The sequence below is a fragment of the Botrytis sinoallii genome, assembly GCF_014898435.1.
Source record: "Botrytis sinoallii strain Bc 23 chromosome Unknown BSIN_013, whole genome shotgun sequence".
NCBI lineage: Eukaryota > Fungi > Ascomycota > Leotiomycetes > Helotiales > Sclerotiniaceae > Botrytis > Botrytis sinoallii.
Window position 1 is genome coordinate 1,544,498 of NW_024066040.1, and position 23,129 is coordinate 1,567,626.

Sequence of the window (23,129 nt, forward strand, 5' to 3'; positions counted from 1 at the left end):
TGTATCTTTGGGTCCTTCATTCATTCATTCATTAAATCCAATAGCATCCTCACCACCACCAAAACATTAATTCAAGAATAATAATCCCAATCCCCCACCTCCATTCCATCTATTCAATCCACCCAACCTCACCAAGTCCACCACCATCTCTTCACCACCTCCAAACTTCCTTCCTCCCCACTCTCCCCCTCCATATTCAACCCTCCCTGTACCACCTCCGGTTTCTTCCCTAACCTCCTATTCGCAAAAATATACCACACATCAACCCCACCACGATGACAAACGTCGCCGCGGCAAGTATATACATCGCCGTAAAGGCATGCGTGTACAGCGGGGCATCCGCCGTGCGGAAGACTTGGGATCCTGCAATCGCCGCTGAATTGGCGGCCATGATGATCATCGCCATGGCTATACTACGTTCTTGGGGGGATTTGCAGTTGATGGAGAGCCAGGAGACGTTGAGGATGCTAGAAGGGGTTAGTTATTTTCAGGTAAATTCGAGAAACGGATAGTGAATGCAGAAATAACTAACTGGACATTTGAATTCGTAGCCATGGAAAACACAACTGCTGCATAGCGATGCCATTTACTTTCTCCAATGGAAATGCGTAGACATGCGTATGCGATCACGCACCAAGTAGCGCCGAAAACGACTGCAGGGCCACGACGGCCTGTTTTATCTCTGGAATTGAGACGGTTAGTTTGAGATTCTGCATAGTTGCAAAGGGGATACTAACGCAATGAATCCAAGAATCACTACCACAAACGCTGCGATAAAATTCCCAACCGATGCCATAGCATTCGCTCGTACGGTTTTGAAGCCTAGACTTTTGATGATCGAAGGACCATAACCTTGTACCGCGCTGACAGAAATTGTAGATGTTAAAGTAATGAGGTTGTGAATCAATATCCTTGGTTTCCTGATCGTTCTCAGGACTTCTTTTCCAGAGATCTGGAGTTGTCCAGTGGTTTTTGCAGGATCATCGAGGAGGATTCGTCGCACGAGAATGTATTGTTCGCGGGGAGTAAAGTAACTCCATTTACCAGCGCTGATAAGCGGAGAGCCATTTGAGATGCTAGGAGGGAGGAAGAGAATGAAAATACAGCCGATTCCAATGGTGATCAATCCTTCGACTATTATGCAACAGCAAGTCAATCTACCGCATCGCAGGCTGGGAATCAAACTTAACAGACAAAAACTTACTGATAAATAACCATCTCCACCCCGCGATACCATATCTCCCGGACATTGACAAAATGCCCGCCCCAATCAGAGAAGTCGTTGCCGAAGCCAAAAGATTCCCTAGAAAGAATATCGATATCCTCAAACTCGATTCAGGTTTCTTGTACCAGAGAGACATCGTATAGAGAGCCCCGGGAATAAACCCCGCTTCACACAGTCCCAGCAAGAGACGAGTAACGATATATCCCGAGTAATTCGTGATGAAATTTTGAAAAGCAGCGACGAATCCCCAAGCCAAGATTTGACCTGCGAGCCACTTCTGTGGTCCAATCTAATGATATCTTAGTTCTATGTTTCTGAAGAATTGGAGTGAGTAGCTCCCCGAGAAGAGTCGATATACCTTTTGCAATAAAACATTACTAGGGATTTCCAACACCACGATTCCCGCGGATAAAATACTCGATCCCGCATTAATCTGATTCGTCGTAACACCCAAATCCGTCGAGATAGTACTCGTCAACGCATTTGCAATATTCCCTCTATCTAACTGCAGAGCAAAAAACGCAAGTCCAAGAATCGGTAGAAGAATAAAATCGATTCTGAAACCATGGTTAGTCCTCAGAAGTGCAAAAACACAGCGCGCTTTATTCGTATGGGGAGCATATCACTCACTTTCTCTTGGCCAATCGTTCTTCCTCCTCCGTCCAATCGGGCTGTACATTATCTTCAACACTTATAGCTGCGACTTCCTCATCACCGGTTGCTTTGAATGGCCCATCGTATGTCTCTTGAGCACCCATGTTGTCCAATTCTTCTTGCTTGCTTTCTTCCAAATCTTCTCCAAAGTAACAAAAAATACAATTTCACATAGACCACCACGTCTCAAACCACCAAACAGAAGAATAATCAAATCAAAAAATCCCCAATATCCGTCCACTACTCAAATCTATATACAACTATCCCCCCAAAAAGAAAGGCCCCCCGACCATCTCCCCATTTTTCCTCTCCTCTAAAATGCAACAAACATGCATGCATGCACTTGTATGATATACACATGAAAATCTCGATACAGATCCACGATCATCCCACGTCTCTCATCCCGCCTCTCTCAAGTTTTCTCTCGCACCAAAACCCCTCATCCCATCCCATCCCATCCATCCCAAGAAAGATTCATACACACCCCCAAACCCAAACCCACACCACTGATTCGATTCGTGCACCCCTCCCTCACATATCTCTCACCCAGCCCAGCTCACCATCCAATCCAGATGCATTTCCATTTCCGCCTACTTCCCGATTGTGGGGTTCTGCCGCGTACATCGTAGATTGTTTGGCTCGCGCATGGTTGACGTGATGAAGCGATGGCTTGACGTGCTTTGGAGACACGTGATATAAGAGTTCTGGAACCTACTTACCACACATGCAACGCTTTTCCGGCTGAAATATTCAATTATTCGGGTTTCTGTACCCTGGTTTATTGATCACTATATATGATTAAATTGACAATTATATTAAATCTAAATTGAGAATCATTTAAATTCTCTAAAAAAAATTATAATAATATCTTTAAAGAGTTAAAGTTGAAAATTCAAAAAGATTTAAAAAATTTGCTTATTTGTATAGGAAAAGCATGAAAAGTCAAAAATTCTGAACTTTTTAATTTAAAATCTATATAACTATTCAATAAAAATATATAAAAATAGATTAGATTTTTATATGTAAATACTAATTTAAATTTTAGTCCTAAAATTATTACAATTTAATACTAATAATTATATAATATTTTAGTTTCTATAGAAAAATATAAATTTTATAGAGATGGTATTATAAAATATTACAATATATAGTAAGTCACACAAGCTCATAACAATCATATCTATGGATATCCCGAAATCATATTATACAATATATATGTCAAGGTACGGGTAAAGACTTATATTGTACCATAAGGGTAGAAGAGCTATGGAAGAGTGAAGCCCTACTTATAGGAAGTAGGGCGCGCTAGTATGCTGTGCCTGAGGCACGAAGGCAACTACAGATCATGTAGTTGGCGCCGTGACAATATACCAGCACGATTGCTATAGCACTCCGAGCTGCTTGGCTCGAGAATGCTGTCGCAATAGAATCAGAGAGGGCCAGAGAGCCAGTTGTTATTTATAGGGGTAGCAGGCTTCCTAATCAATCTCGATAATCGCTTTTTAATTACTATTCCGAAGAAAATGTGGACTAGCAATAAAAGTGCTGGTCCTTTTTTAAACTTGTTTGAAAGTGGTTAGAATATTATTGAAACAATTGTGAAGATAGCTATTCAGAAGAAGATCGATATATAATGGAAGTGTATTGTAGATAAGGTTTTAGTATTTACTAGCTTCGAGACAATCCTTGTACAATTCGCAATGCAATTTGTGGAACAGGATCTAAGCTGATTGGCAGGAGAATTGATATATAGAGTACTAATAGTTATTATAAATAGTATAAAAGGAATCTATAACTCAAAGTCAGTAATAGAAAACGTGAAGCTAATTATATAAATTATTAGAAGATTGGGTGGAAGAGGCCTCTATATTGACTATATAGTTACGCGTGTAAGCATATTGATCTCCCCATAGTATTATATGAGGGGATCAATATGCCTGTCTATGGTTCGTCTAATCTAGCCCGTTTAGGTAGCTGTATTACTAATCACTACACGTGCTTAGCACCGGTAACTTCTATTCCTTTTAACACTCCCCCATAGGAGTTACCACCTTTGATCTCCCTGATCTTCCGCACCTCTACTATCTCAATCCCAGCATGTTTTTGAACCTTTCGAATGCTACTCTCGCTAAGGATTTAGTCATCCTATCTGCTACCATATCCAATGTATTGATGTAACTAGTTATTACCTTTTCTTTTTCAGTAAGATCCCTAATGAAGTGGTAGTATATATCGATATGCTTTGATTGTTTATGTAAATGCGGGTTCTTGGTTAAAGCAATTGCTTCTTGGTTATTGCCTAACAGTTGAATAGTATCTCTGTGTGCAGATACATATTCAGCCTTTCCAAGATCTTTAAACACTTGAACTAACCATCTTCTTTGCTTGGTGAATATTGCTATTAATATATATTCGGATTTAGTACTTAATATTGCTATTGAATTCTGCTTCTTATTAGCCCACGATATTAATCTGTTATAGAATATAGCAACTCCCCCAGAAATACTTTTTCGATTATACTGATCACTTGCCCAATCTGTGTTAATGAAGACTTTTATAATATCTACTGATAGATTGTATTCCTTTGCGATTTGGTATTATACTCCCTCAGGTCTGTATTTGAGTTTCTGAGTGATCGTAGCTCTCAGGTATCGCATTAAGTTCTTTATTCCTATTCCATAGCATTTCGCTGGCTTTGCCATATACTATGATAATCGGCCTAACACAAAGGAGATATCTGGTCTTGTATACACCATTGGATGAATGAGACTACTTATAGCTTATTGGTATTCAGTAATATCAATCAGTTCATCGTCTTCTGTAGCAGGTCGTAAGCATGAGTAATCAATAGCAGGTATCTTCTTAGCATAGTGCTGAGCGTGTGAGATTCCGAATTTTGTGAGCATAACTTCCAGATATTCTTCTTGGTCCAATGTGAGAGATCTGTTTGCTCGATCTCTTATAACCCTAATGCCTAGAATCTTGCTAATCTCCCCAGGTTCTTGGCATTGAAGCGCGATGAAAGTATTGTAGAAAACCAATTGAGTTGATCTTTTGAGGTCGAAAAAGCAATTATGTCATCAACATACACTAGCAGATTGAGTTGGCAAGCAGTGTATATATAGAGACACAGATCAGCAAGACTTTAGGTAAAGCCCCAATTGATCAATTGAGACTTTAAAAATTGATTCCAATCTTGTCCAGCTTGTTTAAAGCCATACAAGCTTCTTAATACACATAAAACACATCCATCTAATACCTTAAGTCCCTGAGATAGTGCGAAGTATATCTCTTCCTTGAGATGGGATTCTATAAAAGCATTCTTTATATCAAAATACCAGCATTCCGAGTTCTCTTTCACAATAATCGCTAAGAACAAACAGAGCGTATCGAGTCGCACTATAAAAGCAAAGGTTTCGTTATAGTCTTTTCCAAGAATTTGACTAAAACCTCTTACTACTAATCGTGCCTTGAACCTCTCGATCTTATTATCCTTCGTCTTTATTGTGAATACCCATTTTGTTAAAACAAGGTTCCCTCCTTTCGGTAGAATATACTCTTCCCAGGTGCTATTTGCAATTAATGAATTAATCTCTTCTTCAATAGCTTGCTTCCATTTTTCTCTATATTTGGGGTCCGAGATTGCTTAATGATATATAATAGGAATGGGGATTCCTAGAATCTGTTCTGCAGGGAAGGCTGTGTCCTCGTCTGTAGGGTTTCCTAAGATTACTTGCAGGTTTTCGGATAGTTTTGTCTTAATACTCGTATCGATCCTTGGTGTAAGCGGTATGGAGATCATAGCATGTTCGATAGTATTTCTATCTGGGTCTGCTATGAGCATTGCTATCATTGCTCTGATCAGTTTTTGGATATGCTCGTCTGATCCATTGTTATCTCGCTTGTGTTTTCGAAAAGAGTATCTTTTAGGAGTATTTATATCCATAGGTGTGATCGGGGTTTCGGTCGAGGGTTGAGTTGTAGGTATAGTATCTGATATCTCTGTCTTCATTGTTCCTGAAGGTAGTATTGGATTCTCAGATAAATTGATCTCGATAATATTCCCTTTGCTATCTTTATTGAATTTCTGGATATTATCTATCTTAAGTGCACTAGGGATTATTACCTTTGGAATCTCGGGGATAGATTGATTGATTGATTGATTGATTTCATTTATGTCCATCTTCAGTCTAAGACTATATAGAACGACTAGGCCTCTAAAGACTCTAGTGAATAACTTTTTATTCTATAAAAATGGATATATACGATTTAGGGAAATAAAAACAAATAGTAGGGAACAATGCCCGCTCATTATACACATTGTATATAATAAGAAAATTATAAAAATTAAGAAATTGTAAGGAAATCAAAGCCCTCTCTTATTTCTCTAATTACTTCTTTTTTATTCTCTTCTCCTCTCTCCTTTTCTACTACTATTCCTTTCTTTATCTTATCTTATATAAAAGCCCTGGCTAGATGCCATGCTCTTATAGCGATTTTGATAATATTGATGAATTTAATGATTAATTCAATATTTATTTTTGTATAGAATAGGAATTATATAATAATCTTAGATAGTAATATATTCTTAAATATTTCTTTTCTCTTTGCTTTGTATATAGAACAACTAATAAGGAAGTGTTGTGAAGCCTCAATATTACCATATATACATTTGTTATCAGAGAGTTTGAATCGATATAAATAAGATTTGATATATCCATAATCTAATTTGAATTGAAATATGCACTAGCAGTATTTCGCTTGGTTTCGCTTAATAGCTTGATTTTCGATCCTATCTTCTATAAAAATAGCTTTAAATAGATTAAAGAGGATTGATTTAATCTGAATTTGTATTGATTGAGAATAAAAAGTCATTAATCTGAATCATATTCTTTGATTATTATACCTAAAAGTCCAAAACTTGTTTTATTTGAAATAGAATATATTGTAATTACTTCCTTTACTAATTTATCTACTAGTTTATTTCCTTTTACTAAAAATATATCCTGAAACTCAATTTAGAAATACTTCAGCTTCTTTTGCTTTGATGATTTCTACTACTTTGATTGCTCGAATCTGATAGATCTGTTCAAAATAGTCTGATGGTGTTTTTAAGCGATATAGATCAGCTTGGTTGTCCGAATATATCTTGAATTTGTTGCCAATACAGGTAATTGTACTAGTATATTCAATAGCTCTAGTAACCCCATAAAGCTCTTTATTATACACTAGTTGATTATTATTAATATTCAATTGTTGTTAATATGAAATTCGATTGTTTAATTGTATTACAATTATACCTACACCTATACCTATTCCTTTTTTAGTAGAAAAGACATCAGTATAAATGTAGGTAGTATTCTTATCTCTGTAATTGAAAACAATATTATAAAGAATAGCAGTATTTTCTTTTAATAAATTGCTAATATTAACTCTGAAGGGAATTTCTTTTTTCCATAAGAGGAAGTTGAAGTGAATAATCTTTTCAAGTGAAATAGGATTGAGATCCTAATTTATTGATTCTTTAATTCTATTAAGTTGGATTGATTTATATCGTTTTTTTTGAGAAATAAGGATTACTTCCAAATCGGTTTGATATTGAACTGATATTTCTTTTTCGATATTGATTGGATGGTTTAACAAGAGTTTAGCTAAATGAAATGCATATTACCTAACATTTAAATCTAATTGAATTTTGAAGGCTTTAGGTCTGCTTCTACTTCCATTGGAAGGATTAAGATTGTTTTGAAAACTCCTAATATCTTTCGAAGAACTAGGTTTTAAAGCAATTGCATTATATTCTTGAAATAAGTTTGACCTTTCCACCAAATCACTAATCCGTAATCAGCTATACTGATTATATATACTATATATAATTGTCTAAAGGCTTTAGGATTAAGGCCCTTTTCGATATTAGCTAATCGAGCCATTCGATAGAAGGCACCTTTCGCTTGTGTGATTCGAATATTAACATGTTGATCGAATTTGAGGTTCGGATCGAACCATATTCCCAGCCATCTAATGAGAGATTGGGGTACAATTATTTCCGAATTGGGTAGCGTGATTGGATATTTTTTCGTCAATTTGGATGATGAAAAGTGCATTAGCTCTGTTTTTGCCAAATCGAATTGGATTGCATTTCTAGAACTGAGTTCATAGATTTGTTTTGTAACTCTCTCTAGAGTTTTGATATTCTTTTTCCATATAGATGAATGTGTGATTAAAGCAATATCATCTATATAGGAAAGAAACTTGATCGAATTGGATAAAAAGAGCTCCCTAATATATATAAGGAAAAGAATTGAAAAAATCAGGCTGCCTTGTAGTATTCCGGTCGAAATTGGTTTGAAAGATTCGATTTGATTATTAAAAGATAGTTTCAATTGTCTTTATTGAAGAAATGAGGCTATCCAGGCTATCAGATTTGTGGGTAGTTTTAGCTTCTTACAAATATCTAATAGTCGATTTCTCGAAACATGATCGAATGCTCCCTTTATATTCATAAATAATATTAAGGTCTTTTTACTGGCTTACTTATTTCTTTCAATTTCTATAGTCAGTAAAAGTGCAGTATTGATTGCTGATTTCTTTTGGCATCCTCCCATTTGACTCTTGTGAAGGAAATGGGTTGTTTTCGCTAAATATCCTAATCATTGAACTAGAATCCTTTTGCTTATTTTACCTAGGCAATTTAAGAATACAATTACTCTATATGCTTTTGGAAGGGAATAATCTGGTTTGGAAGCTTTCTTCAGAATAGCTCCTGTGGCTTGTTTCCAACATTTCGGGTGATATCCTAGATTAATAAGTTTATTAAAGAAAGTAAAAAAGGTTTGTGGGATTGCTTTGTAAGTCTTTATAATAATCTCTTGAGTGATTCCATCTGGACTAGGGGTTTTTCCTTGGATTTTGATTGAACAAACATTGCTTAATTCGATTTGAATAAGATTAGGCTATTCCCATTACTTGGATTGTTTATACTCTTCCTATTGTGGTTTTGGGGTAATAAAAGGGGGTGGGAACAGAGTTGATCTGAAAGCAGAGTATTTTCCTTCGAAAGAGCTTTCTATTGCAATATCCGATATCCTTTAATCTTGAAAGTCTTTAGTATAAATCATTGCTTTGAAAATTATCTTTGTGTTCTCCTTTTCTAGAAACTTATTCCAATGATTTTTCTTTATTGTTTTAATAGCTTGAAAGTACTTATTTCTAATAATTCGATATCCTTCCTTAGAATTATGATTCTCTAGATCTGATTCAATTCTTTGCTTTGCTTCTTTTAGCTCTTTTCGGAAATCTTTCAATTCAGGTGTTCACCATAATTTAGCCCTTTTGATTGAAACAATTTTAGATATATACCTTTCTATTGCTTTTTGAATGATCTTAATAAGTTCGCTTGCTACTTGATCTAGAGTTAGATAGTGATTGTCTTTGTTTTTCAAAAGATTTAAGGAATCCTCTTTGGTTGGAAGGATTAATTCTAAATTCGACAGAATAGAGGAATATAAGGATTCCGATTTGAGTATTGATTCGAACTTTTCCTAATTTGCTAGCTTAATATTATATCTAACTATCAATCCAGTATTAGAAGTACTTAGATCTTCTTTTCCTTTTAATTCAAATAGTATTCCTGTATGATCAGATCCTGTATCTGAAAGCGTTTGCCAATTGTGAATTTGAGGAGAGATTCCCTCTGATACTAGCGTTAGATCAAGAACACTTGGATTAAAGAGATTAATTCGATAGAAAGTACTGATTCCAGGCTTGTTTAAAAGAATGAGATTCTGATCTTCAAACCATTCAGCTAATTGATTAGCGTTTCCGCTTTTCTTCAAAAAAGGATCCTACTATAGGTAATGGGCATTGAAGTCGCTTAAAGGATGGTTTCTTGTATAATAGATATATTATACAAGCATCTTTTGATTATGAAACCTTTCTCTTTAGCTTGATTAGCTTTATTGTATATATTGATGATTTGAAAGGTTTTATTTCCATTTTGATAATTGAAAATCTGTATATCAGAATCTATTAGAGAATCGGAAGTTAGATTGATTATAGCTTAAAGAGTTTTTAATGTGTATAGTAATGTACATGGCTGGTAATTAGGATTGAGTCTTGGTAATGTTTGTGTGAAATTGGAGTGTATAATAGATCTTGAATTTGAGTAATCGATTTCGTTTTTAATAATCCAAGGTTCTTGAATTATAATAAGGTCGATATTAAGTTCTATTGCAAGCTGTAGAATGTTCTTTATAGCTTGTGAACTCCGATTGAGATTTATTTGAAGGATTCGAATATTAGTGTGATTTATTAATAAATAGTATTCGATTTTTGTTGAATAGTCTGATAGGTTTTGTATATTTTCGAATTTGCTACATAATTCCCTTAGCAATTCGAGCATTTTACTTTTAAGTATTAATAGAATTTTCCTTTGATATTATATATTATACACAAGTATACTAATGTAATATGCTTGCCTCCATATAATCCATAGGAAGGGTTCCTTCTATAATAGGTATCTTGATGCCCAAATCCTTAACATTTCTGATATTGTATAGTTGGTTTTGATTTGTAGAATTGTTCTACTCTTATACTACTTTCAGCAATATATAATCGCTTTTGAATAGCTAATTCTACTTCTGATTTTGTAGTAAAAGTAATAACAATAGTACTCTTTTATTAATGGGCTTTTCTAGAGGTAGATGTAAGCTAAAAGGGGATTCCTATAGGCTTGAAGTCTGGATTGAAGGTTTTGATTTTGTTAAATATAAGATCCATTCCTTTTGTATCTGAGAATTCTTTAATTAAGATTTTGTAAATAATAACTTTGTACTATTCTTGATCCTTTTGGATTCTTTTGAATTTGATAATATTACTTTAAATTGCTTTTTTTCTAATAAGAATTGTAATATAAAGGGATTATTTGTTATAATAATAATATTATTATTAAAAGATATAATTACTACTACAATGACTAGCCCTTTGATTTCGATCTTTTGAAAGGCTTCATTTATTTTGTTTCGAATAATTAAAGAGGAAAAGGAGATAGGGTTTGGAAAATCTGACTTGATTAAGATAATTCGTTTTTGGATGAGGTTAGATTTCTTTTCTATATTAGTAAATGTAATGTTTTTCTCTTTAGGAATTAAATTCCATTCTCCTTTTTTTGAAATATCAGTGTATATTGGTTTCAATATAGTGATAGTAGTAGTAGTAAGTGAAAGAGGTTTAGCTAATACTTTCACTTGTAATTCGATTTTGTATATAACGATTTCCAAATAGGTAATTTGAGAGATAATAATATTCGAAGCTATAGTAAGCTTCCCCTTTTCAGTATATTTTTAAAAATCTCTAGGAGATTTAAGAGCTTAGATTGTTCTTTGTGTAATTGGAAGAGAGAAAAAACTAGTACTATAAGGTCTCTAGCTTTCAAAATAGCTTCCTTGAATGTATTTGGATTGTTTTGGATTCTAGATTGTTTGTTCTGATTACTAAGAGGTATTATAGAGCCCCGTTTTTTATTCTGATTGAATATATAGATAATATTGATTATATCTTAAATAATAAAGAGGTCACTAAATAGATTGAATTCTTCAAATCTTCTTCCAGAATTGGCTGGCTGGTTGGTTGATAGAATAGGGCTAGAGATTTCGAATTGAGGGTTTTCAGAAGGCAGGGGAGGGCTTGAAGATATTGGGGTACCTAGAACAACAATAGGATAAGTGTTTGGTATAATGAAGGCTTCAGAAGGAGCCTCCATTATAACTGTATTCCTAAGTGTTAATGGATTGTTAAGAGAGTTTATATTGAGGATTTAGTTTTTATTCTGATAATTCGGAATGAGAAAATTTTACGCGAATTTTCATGTATGTTTTGTGTTCGGAGTGCCGATGATAGTAGCATAACAATTACTGGTTAGAATCACTGGGGGGCAATTGTAATCAATTTGGTTTAATAACTATGATCTAAATCGATTGTGAATGGGTTGTATTTTGAAGAAAAAGTTTCCTTCGAAATTTGTTGTGTGTGGGTTGAATCTCGGGGATAGCAGCATCTTGTAATAAATCAAATAGGCATTCTGGTTTCTTTTGCATTTTGTAAGGTCTACCTCTAGATCTCCTATTAGAAACAACATTCTCTGTATCTTGAGGATCTGATACTGAGTTTCTTATTCTCAAATCTAGATCTCCTTCCTTTTTGGATTCATCTATAATTACTCGGCTTGCTTGTACAGTATAGCCTAGTTTTGATGAGTACATTCTAATATATCTATTGATCGTAACCAAGTATCCCACAAAATGCCTTTTCAAGCTGTATCTTGTAACTTATTATATCATTAATCCTTTAGGATTGTCTTTGGATTAATATATATATAGCACTTGTTTTCCTATATTCTACAATGACTGATGTCCAGGGTTGATCCTGTGAACGCTTTGATTGGGCTGATCACGCTATTGTCGATAATCGGTTTAGTATTTGTTCTATTCCTGTAGTGTACATTATATTCAACAGTTTCGTCCCAGAATTCCAATAGCAATCCGAACTCCTTTAGTATAACTCTTATATCGGCTTCGGCAGTACCAATGTTTTTCTCGGCAGCTCTGTTTTGATGAAATAATACTATAATTATTAATTCTGATCGGATCCCAGAGTTCCATTCTTTAACAACTTGGATTAGCTCTAATGCATTATTAGTCCGAACAGCTACTATCTTGTCACCAATACTGAGTTCCAATTCGGTTTCCATTTCTTTAATCTTGATATAGCTTCATCTTTTGTTTTTAAGATCAAAATCCAATTCACTCTTATCCAGCTATCTATGATCAATAGGAAATAGCGGTTTCCTTGTAATAATCTTGGGAATGGGCTAGCGATATCAAAGTGAATGAGCTCTAGTCTTTTTGTCTTGTGAGGACTAAGTTGTTTCGGGATTAGGTTCTTCATTTTGGTAAACGCACAAACTTTGTATACAGGGATCTTGGATGGGACTTTGATTGGCTTTCCCAATATAATAATTTTATAAAGATTCCGTATTTTTTCTAGACCAAGATAATTAAATCGTTTGTGCTATAATAGATAAGTTTCTAGATCCTTTTGGTTTTATCTAAGGAGGTATTTAGAGTAGTCTTATTTGGCTCAATATCACTAATGATCTCTGTGCTCGGTAGAGCGATATCTTTGTATCCTTTTTGCGATATCCGAGATCATATAAATTTCTCTATCCATTTTTGCTTTAATGATATTTATTCCATTCTTTCGAAAGTATATATAATCTGAATTGAATCTGCCCTTGAGTCCAGCTTCACAGATCTTCTTACCAGAAAAGAGATTAACTTCTAATCCCAATATATACAATGTTTTTGAGAGTAAAACCATACCCCCATTTTCCAGTTCTATTGCAGCAATACCTATCCGATTACAATACATAACTTCCTTATCGACTTTTATCGTCTTTCTCTTTATTTTCTTGATATTTCTAAGAGAGAAAGTTGGTTAGACATATATAAGGAAGCATCAGTATCTACATACCAATAAAAAAGGGGTAATCTTATAAACAAGCTCTTTAGATACACAACACTCTTTGTTATCAGATTCTTCTTCGCTTTCTAATAAATCAAGATTAATTAAAAGGCTCTCGCCATCTACAAGATAAGCTTAATTACTCTTCTTAGAAAATAACACTTTGGTTATCCTTTTAAATATTACTCTCCATTACTAAGCTCTATAATATTTACAAATCAGAACTTATATAAATAAGAGATCTTTGCAATCGCATAAAAAGTGTTCTTCTTGCTCATATAAATAACAAACAAAGGATTTTACATTATCATTTTATTCTTACTTTCCAAATAAGCTTAATTCTCTACATTCTCTTTATCAATCCAGAATTACATACTTTCCACTAGCGATATAAACTTGTTCTATCTCTTTAATACTAAGTTCTTTAGCTATAAAGTACTTGATCTTATCTTCAACTACTAATATACTTTAAACACTCATAACATCAATCATTATTTGGTAATCAATTGATAGACTTCTTATAAAAACTAAAAAGAAAGCTTGATCTTTATATAAATCTTTGAATACAAGATTAGCTATACCAAGCTTGCATCGATATTCCTTAAGCTTATTCCAAACTTCAATAATAATCATCTCCAATTGATTTGAGAGTTTGAAAATAAATATCTGGATCATCGTCAAATACAAATTTACTATAATATTACTTATTCTCGAGTATTTGGATTTCAAGTAATTCCATAATATATATACTGTATCGTATTCGTTGGCTAGCACTTCATTATCATTGTTAAGCGATTTGTATATATATAAAAGTGTATTAGTTTTATTCTTTAAATATATAGTTTTCTTCTCAATGTTGAATTTGATATATATTATCGTAATACCTTTAATAATCAAGAAGATCTTAGTGCCATCAATCTTCATCCCAAATTCTCTGATCCTTGTATAATCCTGAAATATAAATTCAATTATATAAAACCAATCCTTTCCTTTCAATTGTATTTTCATTTGCCGGAACCATCTCTCGTGAATCTCTTGAATAAAAGTTGGGATACACTTGACTTGCTCCTTGATATTATTCATTTTGGTATCTATACAGAGAATTTGCAGAGTTTTTCCTTTTTTTTTTTTTTTTTTTTTTCTTTTTCTGTATAAACAATGCCACACAGATTTATGATTATAAATATATAAATATAAATAGCACCACATACTCTTCAACTCCACGAATTAATAATGGTGATTGATCGTAGTATTGTATATTGATCATAAAATAATACTACATATTCTTCAATTCCGCAAGCTGGATATAAGATAGTACCACACACTCTTCAGCTCCGCAAGCTGGATGTAATATTGATCACATCAATTCTATCCAGAGGCCATGCTAACCGGGTCTCATAATCTATTAGAAGATTGGGTGAAAGAGGCCTCTATATTGACTATATAGTTACGCGTGTAAGCATATTGATCTCCCCATAGTATTATATGAGGGGATCAATATGCCTGTCTATGGTTCGTCTAATCTAGCCCGTTTAGGTAGCTGTATTACTAATCACTACACGTGCTTAGCACCGGTAACTTCTATTCCTTTTAACATGAATATATATAGAAATACTTCGAATTCTAAAACCGTAACTGTTACTTTTTCTGGCTCAATTATAAAAACAGGGGCTGCAAACAGGCCTAAGCAGGTAATCAATAAAATATCAAGATTAAAACATACAGATAAAAGATTCTTCCTTTAATTCGATAAACGAATCAAGATAGAGTTATCTTTATAAAAGATTAGATAAACATTGATAAAAGTAGTTCCAGAAATTACTATTCTAGGGATTAAAGCTATTATAGTAGTAACATTCATTCGAACTGGATAGACAGTTACAGTTTCCCTAGAAGTCTATATAGTCCTTTTTATAAACAAGTAATAGGCTATAACAGCTACTAAAACTATAGATTTTGCAATTAGTAAGCTATAATATACATATATAGCATTAAGGGTTCCAATATGTGTGAACAAGGGAATTCACTTCAAAAGAATGACTTTAATACAATGGCTACTGTATCAAAGGTATTTAGACGAATGCAAAGGAGACTAGCTCTTTCAGTAGTGTCTATATAAAGTCTACTATTTCCCCTTATTAACTAGCTCTTTAAACAGAATATAATATAGACATTTAGGGGCCTACTGATAGTGAAAATCATATCTCCTGTATTCCTGATTTCATTATTGAATCAATACTAATTAGTGATATTACAAATTACTTAATTTATTTATTCGAAATATTTTTTTATTTTTATTTCTTTTATTTCTTATTGTTAGTATTATAATATCCCAGACAAGCACTAGTACTAGCTTTAAGCAAGCTAACAAGAAATCTGATGCTAGCAAGAAACCTATTCCATCCAATCAATCTACCGGTATAGAAGGATTTATCGATATGACAACTAACAACACCGATCCTCTGCAACAGGAGTTCAAGACTTCTCTCTACGAAGATATAACCACTAAAAAAAGAAAAACTCAGGAAACTGCTAAGGATTTGAAGTTCAAAGGAGAATCTCAGAATTATTCCTTTTCAAAAGATCTCAATAAAGCTAGGCAGTTTTATAAAAGATATATATTCAAAATAGGAATAGAGTATTAGATTAACAAATACTTTCTTTTTCGAACAGCTGTATATTTGAATATAGGGATTACTAATATATTTCTTCAGAATATAATCATATTCGATTTCGAGCTTATTCAACGAGCTTTATTTAGAAATATTGATAAGTTGATATTATATAATTTTTGCAAGGTTTTGTAATGTTATAAAGTTTATATCAATATAAATGCAAATCTTGATAATACTTTGATAGAAGCATTTCTCTGTAAAGAGTATTACGATTGGATTGTGGAATAGCTTCTGGAATATCAGATTAATGAGGTATAATTATTCGTATTCACAAAATGAACCCATCTTCCTGTTAGACTTGATCTGAGATCACAAGCTGAACCTTTTATCGAATCTCAGAATAATGATCCAGCTAATTATCTAACTTTACTAAAACCCGGTAAAGTTATAAGTAATTTGATTATTCCTTTTGATATATATAGAGAATTAGTTCTATTCTAATCTGGGGATGTATAAATCCTATGTACACCTTTACCAGCATTAGAATCAGGCTCTAGAATTCCATTGGTTGATGTTTCTGCAGGATTACCTGGTGATGGTAATAATTCGGATGATAATAACGATTAGGGTGGTGGTCAAGATAGTAATAATAGTAGAAGCAGTGGTAATGGTGGTAGAGGTAGTGGTAGAGGTGGTAGGGATAGGGATTATGATATTGATCCCGAGGTAACTTTACCAAATTCCGGTAAAGTTATATCATTTCCTTCAGGAATAGCGATTATGTGTATAACGAATCCAGAGGAATCTCTCTTGGATTTATCCAAGAACGATTAGATGCCTATATTAATATCTTTCCCGCAAATAATTATATTTCAGATTCAAGCTTATATATAAAATTACTACCCTGAATGTTTTACTGCTGATCCTAAGAATCCTATTATATATAAGAAATTCAGAAAAAAAGAGATTAATGATCGACATTATAATACTACATCAATCCTACAAGCAAAAAGAAATCGTTGAAGTGATCTGAATTGATAGTCTAACTAATCCAACCGATGTAATAATGAAAGGAAAGTTATATCAAGCTCTTGCTGATCTGATTAATACAAATAAAATCAATATCAAGGCAATAAAGTAGATGGAACGAGATTAAAGGAAGGGATTGGTTCTGTTGATAAGAGGTTAGAGATTTTAATTAATAGATAGAGGATTTTTATGATTTTATAAATTTTTTTTCAGCCATTGTATTTGAAGTTATAAAAAAGAGTTCCAAATATATGGACAAAGGAATTCATTTTAAAAGAATAATTTCAATATAATGGTTACTGTATTAAAGGTATTTAGGCGAATGCAAAGAAGACTAGCTCTTTTAGTAGTGTTTATATAAGGTCTATTATTTCCTCTTATTAGCTAGTTTCTTTAGATAGAATATAATATAGACATTTAGGGGCCTACTGATAGTGGGAACCACGTCTCCCGTATTCCTGATCTCATTATTGAACCAACACAATAATCATTATCAATCTTTTGGGAATATTTATAGAGATTGGGGAAAAACAAATAAAGAAAGAAATCTAGTATCAGATGGGATTATGTTCAATATAGATAACGAGATTCAAGCTTAAAGTAAATGAGTAGAATCGGATTATCTGGATATTATCCTTTTAGAAACAATTACCTTGTTATAATCTATTCAACAAGATTCAAATATTCCTAGCAAATAGAAAACGAGCCTTAAGAAGATACAATCTAGAGTATCAATAATACTATAAAACTAGAAATACAAAAGAAAAACAATATACAGAAAGTACACACACCTGCTATCTATTCATAAGCCAATCAGGAATTATAATCACCCAACACAATACACAGAATACCACAGGCTCTTCCCAGTGAATCATAATAACTGCCCTATCAAGCCCCAGCGGATAAACAATAAAACAGTACACCCGGATCAAAAGCAAATCCAGATTATCCAATAAACAGGGGAGATCAGCACTACTATTGCCTCAATATCAATAATAACAATTCAAATACTAATAATAATACAAGAAAGGAAAAGGAAATCTAGAATAAATATAGTCTTTTAATACAAAGATAACAGCAATTCAGAAAGCAATACTAAAAAAAAACAAGCGAACAATATCTTTAGAAACTCAATAGATAAAGAATAGAATATACAAGATCAATATATCACTTATAATAAGACAATAAAGATCAATAAGAATCTCAACCTTGAAGCTTTAAATAATCAGATTATAATTAAGGAATATAATATAATAATGAAAGATTTATATAAATAAATCGAATTCACTATCTATTATCTAAATAAATATATAAAAAAAGCCTCACACTATACACAACAGTATTACAAGCAAATGTTTTGAGAAAAAAAATCGATGTAATATATATATAAGAGCTCTGAATATTCAATACACATATTCAAACATATAACAGATACTAATACCTATCCCCAATAACCTTCTGGAGGGTAAGCGGGATATACAAGGAAAAGCAGGAATACTTACAAATAATAACATATATCAGAATTAAGACTAGATTACAAGTACTATAATTAACAGGAAAAAAGCATAAAGATTATATATAGCTTTCTATAAACAAAATTAAACTACTAAACCTATATAAAAAACTGAATACCTTGGGAGTCCTAGAGATAATTCTCGACCTGATATTAATTGAGGATATGATTATTGGGGGAGATTTTAATGCTCATTATATACTATTCAAATCAAATATGAATACAGCGTATAATAACAATCAACTTACAAAATGATCTAGCGATAGAAACCTCAAATTCACAAACATCCCGGGTCAAACAATATACAAAACAGAATATATAATCAATCTAGTTTTTTCCAATATCCCAGGAATATATACAGAAATAAGGGCTAATATGCATTATGGATCTAATCACAATACCCTCCTCATTATTATACAAAGAGCAAGCTCAGCATCGAAATCCTAATATGCATATTGTATTAGAAAGAAAGACCTACCTCTATTTCAAAAAATGATATCAGCTAATATAATAGGAATCAAATGGGAAGTACAAATAGTAGTTACAAGTATAGCTCTAGATCAAGCTATTGAAAATATATAGAAGGTATTACAACAGATAATCAAAACGATAGGAAAACTGGATCGGAAAACAGGAAAATCGGCCTCCTGATAAACACCCAACTGCACGATCACTCGAAATGTATATCTCCGGAGCTGTACAATCAATAGCGATTACTCTACAGAATACAGAGTATTCTTATTATATATATAATAAACTAAAAGAGAATACTAAAGGAAATTCCTTAATGAGATAAAATCAGATCGAGATTTGTATAGAGTAATCGAATAATACAATCTGAATTCCATATACCACTCTCCACTGATTATAATAAGTGAATACACTGCCATAATAAATGAAGAAAAGGCTGAGCTGCTACACTCAGAGATTCTATAACGCTTCAAAGCTATTGACAATCTCCTGGACTCCGGATACGATCAAAAAGGGAAAAAACTATCCTTAGAGAAGCCTATTTCTATAGAGAAAGTGGAATATAATACTATAAAGATCTTGAGTATATCCTTAAGGATAGATCGAATTACAATAAGACTACTAAAAACTATCTGATGGAAATAGGCTCAGTTTTATATATCATTTTTAACAAGTATCTATAGCTCAATTACTTCCCTATAGCATAAAAGCAAGCAGAAGTAATTATATTACCAAAAGTGGGGAAGACAGATTGAATATCTCTACAATCATAACGACCTATTGCTTCCTCTTTTGTATTAGGAAGAGTCTTGAAAGGATTATAGTAAGACATTTAGTATGAATAGCCCTAATATAAGAAATACTCAGTTTATATCACGGATCGCATCCAATCACAGCTGCGATCGCTCATATACGCGCTTGCGCATATGCATAATCATGTATACATAGCTAGTATATAGGAGTGCTCTACAAGCACTTTGCTCCTGATTCTATAGTTATAGATTCTAAGAATAAATTGTATCCTATTTTTGTAGTTCTTTTAAGGCAAAGTGTTATATTATCTACAACTTATTATACAATTATATAATTATCTAATAGCCGATCAAATAATATCTTATAATTATAATACCTTTTTGGGTATATCAAGGACATTCGATATCACTTATAGGAAGAGGGCTGATTCCAAATAAATCTATTTGATGAAAGATAATAAACTTTTAATATATAGAGTTACAAGTATTACTATTATATTCAATCTATTTATTTCAAAGAGATTTCATCACTCTTCTTCTTTTGTTGGTTGAGTACTCTCAATTAATGATAATCAATCTCAATGGAGCAATGGTTACAATCCTTATAGTTTTAATGTAAATATTGATAAATATGGAAAGGGTAAATAGTCTGGAAACAATTCCTTGATTGAGGCATTAATTCTTGAGGGTAGTATATTGATATATACTTTTTTGTTATAAGAAGAACAGTATCAACCCTTAAAGACTTTAAGGATTTGTGGAACGAAATTGTAAGACTCAAAAACGAATTGCTATAGTATAATTTTAATATTGTTATTTATTTCAATCTCTAAAATATTAACAACAATATTATATAGATTCTCTTGCAAATCGCGGAGTCCGGATTTCTAATGTTCTAATCGATTCTATTGAGAGGGTATCTTCTATTATCAGAAAAAGGAAGAATAAGAAAACTCTTGCTTGTGAAGTTAGTTTTCACAACGATCCCTTTCGAATACTGATAGCAGACCCCTCTCAAATCCAATCGCCCTGCCAAGCGATCCACAAATTCACCGAACATTTTACTCTCGTTCACTTATTATTGTAGTAAAGTGTTTGTATATTCTAAAGTCTATCAATCTTTCATCCAAACTCAAAATGGTGTAGAGTCGAAAATAAGTCTTTGGTAGTTATTAGTTATCAAGCAACTCGAATTTTACGAAAATTCGCTTATCTCGGAAGTGTAATAGCGATTTTATGTAGTAGATCAGATGGAAGGAAAGATATAAGAATATGTATTCTCGTTATATATTCAAGTTCTCTGTTTGATAGGATAGTAATTAATTGATCAGCTTGTAACTATTTATAAGAATCCAACTGAAGCTGATTATATACAAATTGAGTATGAATACTGGATTATACCTAATAATACTTAACAAGGAAACTTCTTAGTATAATATTGTAGGTTTAGATTATTAGCTATACAAATGGAAATCACCAATCCAATAATTCTCCTTTACAATCTGAAAAGAAAAATATCCGATTTTCTCCAACGAGTTATTGGCTTTTACATCAACAAATACTATACTATTAAGGATTTGGCTATCAAGCTTATTAAAATCGATGAATTTGAAGTTATACTTTGAGAATATAATCATTATAGAACGATTAAAGAGATATCTCTTAGAAAGCTATCTAGTAATACCGATTTGTTAATTACCCCTAAAAGCACTCTCTACTTATCGAATAATTCGAATCTATCTATTCAGTTTTACATCCAATATTCTCCTCGCATTTCTATTGGCTATACAGGAACCTTCAAGCCAAACAACATTCTATCTTCAGGAAACAATTTCAATTATAGTATTATTATTCCTGTATTAAGAGTGAATTATAGTTTCACGCCATATATAGGTAATATAAACGTTATGGCTGAGATTCAAGAGATTAGAGAAGATAAAGAGTTTTATAATGTAAAAGAGAATGCTAAGGAGAATATAAATTAAGAAGTGTAAACGAAAGTTGTTGAGTCTGTTTGTATTGTTGAAGACTAACGTTTAAATTAATACGTTTAGGTAGAAGTTCCCTTCTAAGCGTGATTCGGAATATGAGATTCCTTGATTGACAAAACTAATAGAAAGTGATTCTATGAATCTATTATGTATACTTTCGAAAAACGAATATTTATATAATACTTAATCTTTTATAAATTCCGGAACGAATGGTTTCACTTTTATCAACAAAATACTTCTTTCATTATTATTCTTTATATTCAAACCTGCTTTATATTACTCGAATCATTGATTAAAATCAAAAGCTATAATAATGTATAAGGTAAAGCTATTATTCATTTTATATTTTTTAATTTTATGATTGATATTCGATAATAATCTTATTTGCTATTTCTCATTACCGATTTGGGTTTATATAATATAATTCTAGATTATAAATGGTTGGTAGAGATTCGAATTAAAGTCAATTGTTTTAATCGATATCTCGAATGATCTTCCGAGTATCTTCTTATTGTTTCTTATCAAAAAATATACTTTTAATTAAAAACAGTCTTTAACAATCCAGAATCAGTCATTTGAGATAAAAAGATGCTAACGATCGGAATGCCCGATTGGAAGAAATGTATTACTGACTTGATAATGGATAATCGATTATAGCATTGATTGTATTTGAGATACTTATTATTCCTCTCCAAGAGACTAATATAGTAATCTTAGATGTGATCGAAGCTTAGGTTTTAGTCAATTTGAAGAAGAAACCTATTTTCGGTTAAATCTTTATTTAGTCTATTTACAAATCCCTTCTGCTTTGTATTTCTGATATATTCGATATCTATGCACTCAAGCCGATTCAATTTCAATTCACCTGTAAGAGAAGTAAGGATTATGAGATCTTTATAGTTATATGTATAGAGATTGACGATATCATCTCGATTTACAAATCTAGTCAAGACAATAACTATCGAATTTTAATTGCAGTTGTTGTCTTAAACAATTCTAAACTAGAAACTGTTGTTATTTTTAATCGCGTTATTGCAGATATCGAGATGGAATTTCCGATCCCCGAAGTTTATTAGCAATATTACTAAGCGTTCTTCAAGTACAAATCCGATATCCTACCTTTCTCCTGATTGTACAACCACAAGATTATATTTGAAGAAAAAAGTAAAAAAGCTTTTAAATATAGTTCTCTATATAAAATATTATTTGAATAGCTTAAAATTGTTAAAGAATATATTTATAGAGAACCTTGTCAAAGGATTTATAAAACCTAGTCAAGCATTATTTGTAGTGTCGATTCTCTTTGTGAAAAAGCTGAATGGAAGTTTAAGGTTCTATATAGATTTTCGATTATTCAAT

The 23,129-nt window shown here is 32.4% G+C and overlaps 1 protein-coding gene across 1 annotated transcript; it reads right to left on the reverse strand.

The window, feature by feature from the left end:
• Positions 1-229: 229 nt before the first annotated feature.
• On the reverse strand, positions 230-1,983 carry EAF02_007771 (uncharacterized protein; the record flags this gene model as incomplete). Its single annotated transcript, XM_038903819.1, has 6 exons — positions 230-467; positions 533-682; positions 738-1,134; positions 1,205-1,514; positions 1,584-1,782; positions 1,856-1,983. The coding sequence occupies 6 exons, from the start codon at positions 1,981-1,983 to the stop codon at positions 230-232; spliced, it is 1,422 nt and encodes a 473-aa protein (XP_038756633.1).
• Between the last annotated feature and the right edge of the window lie 21,146 nt (positions 1,984-23,129).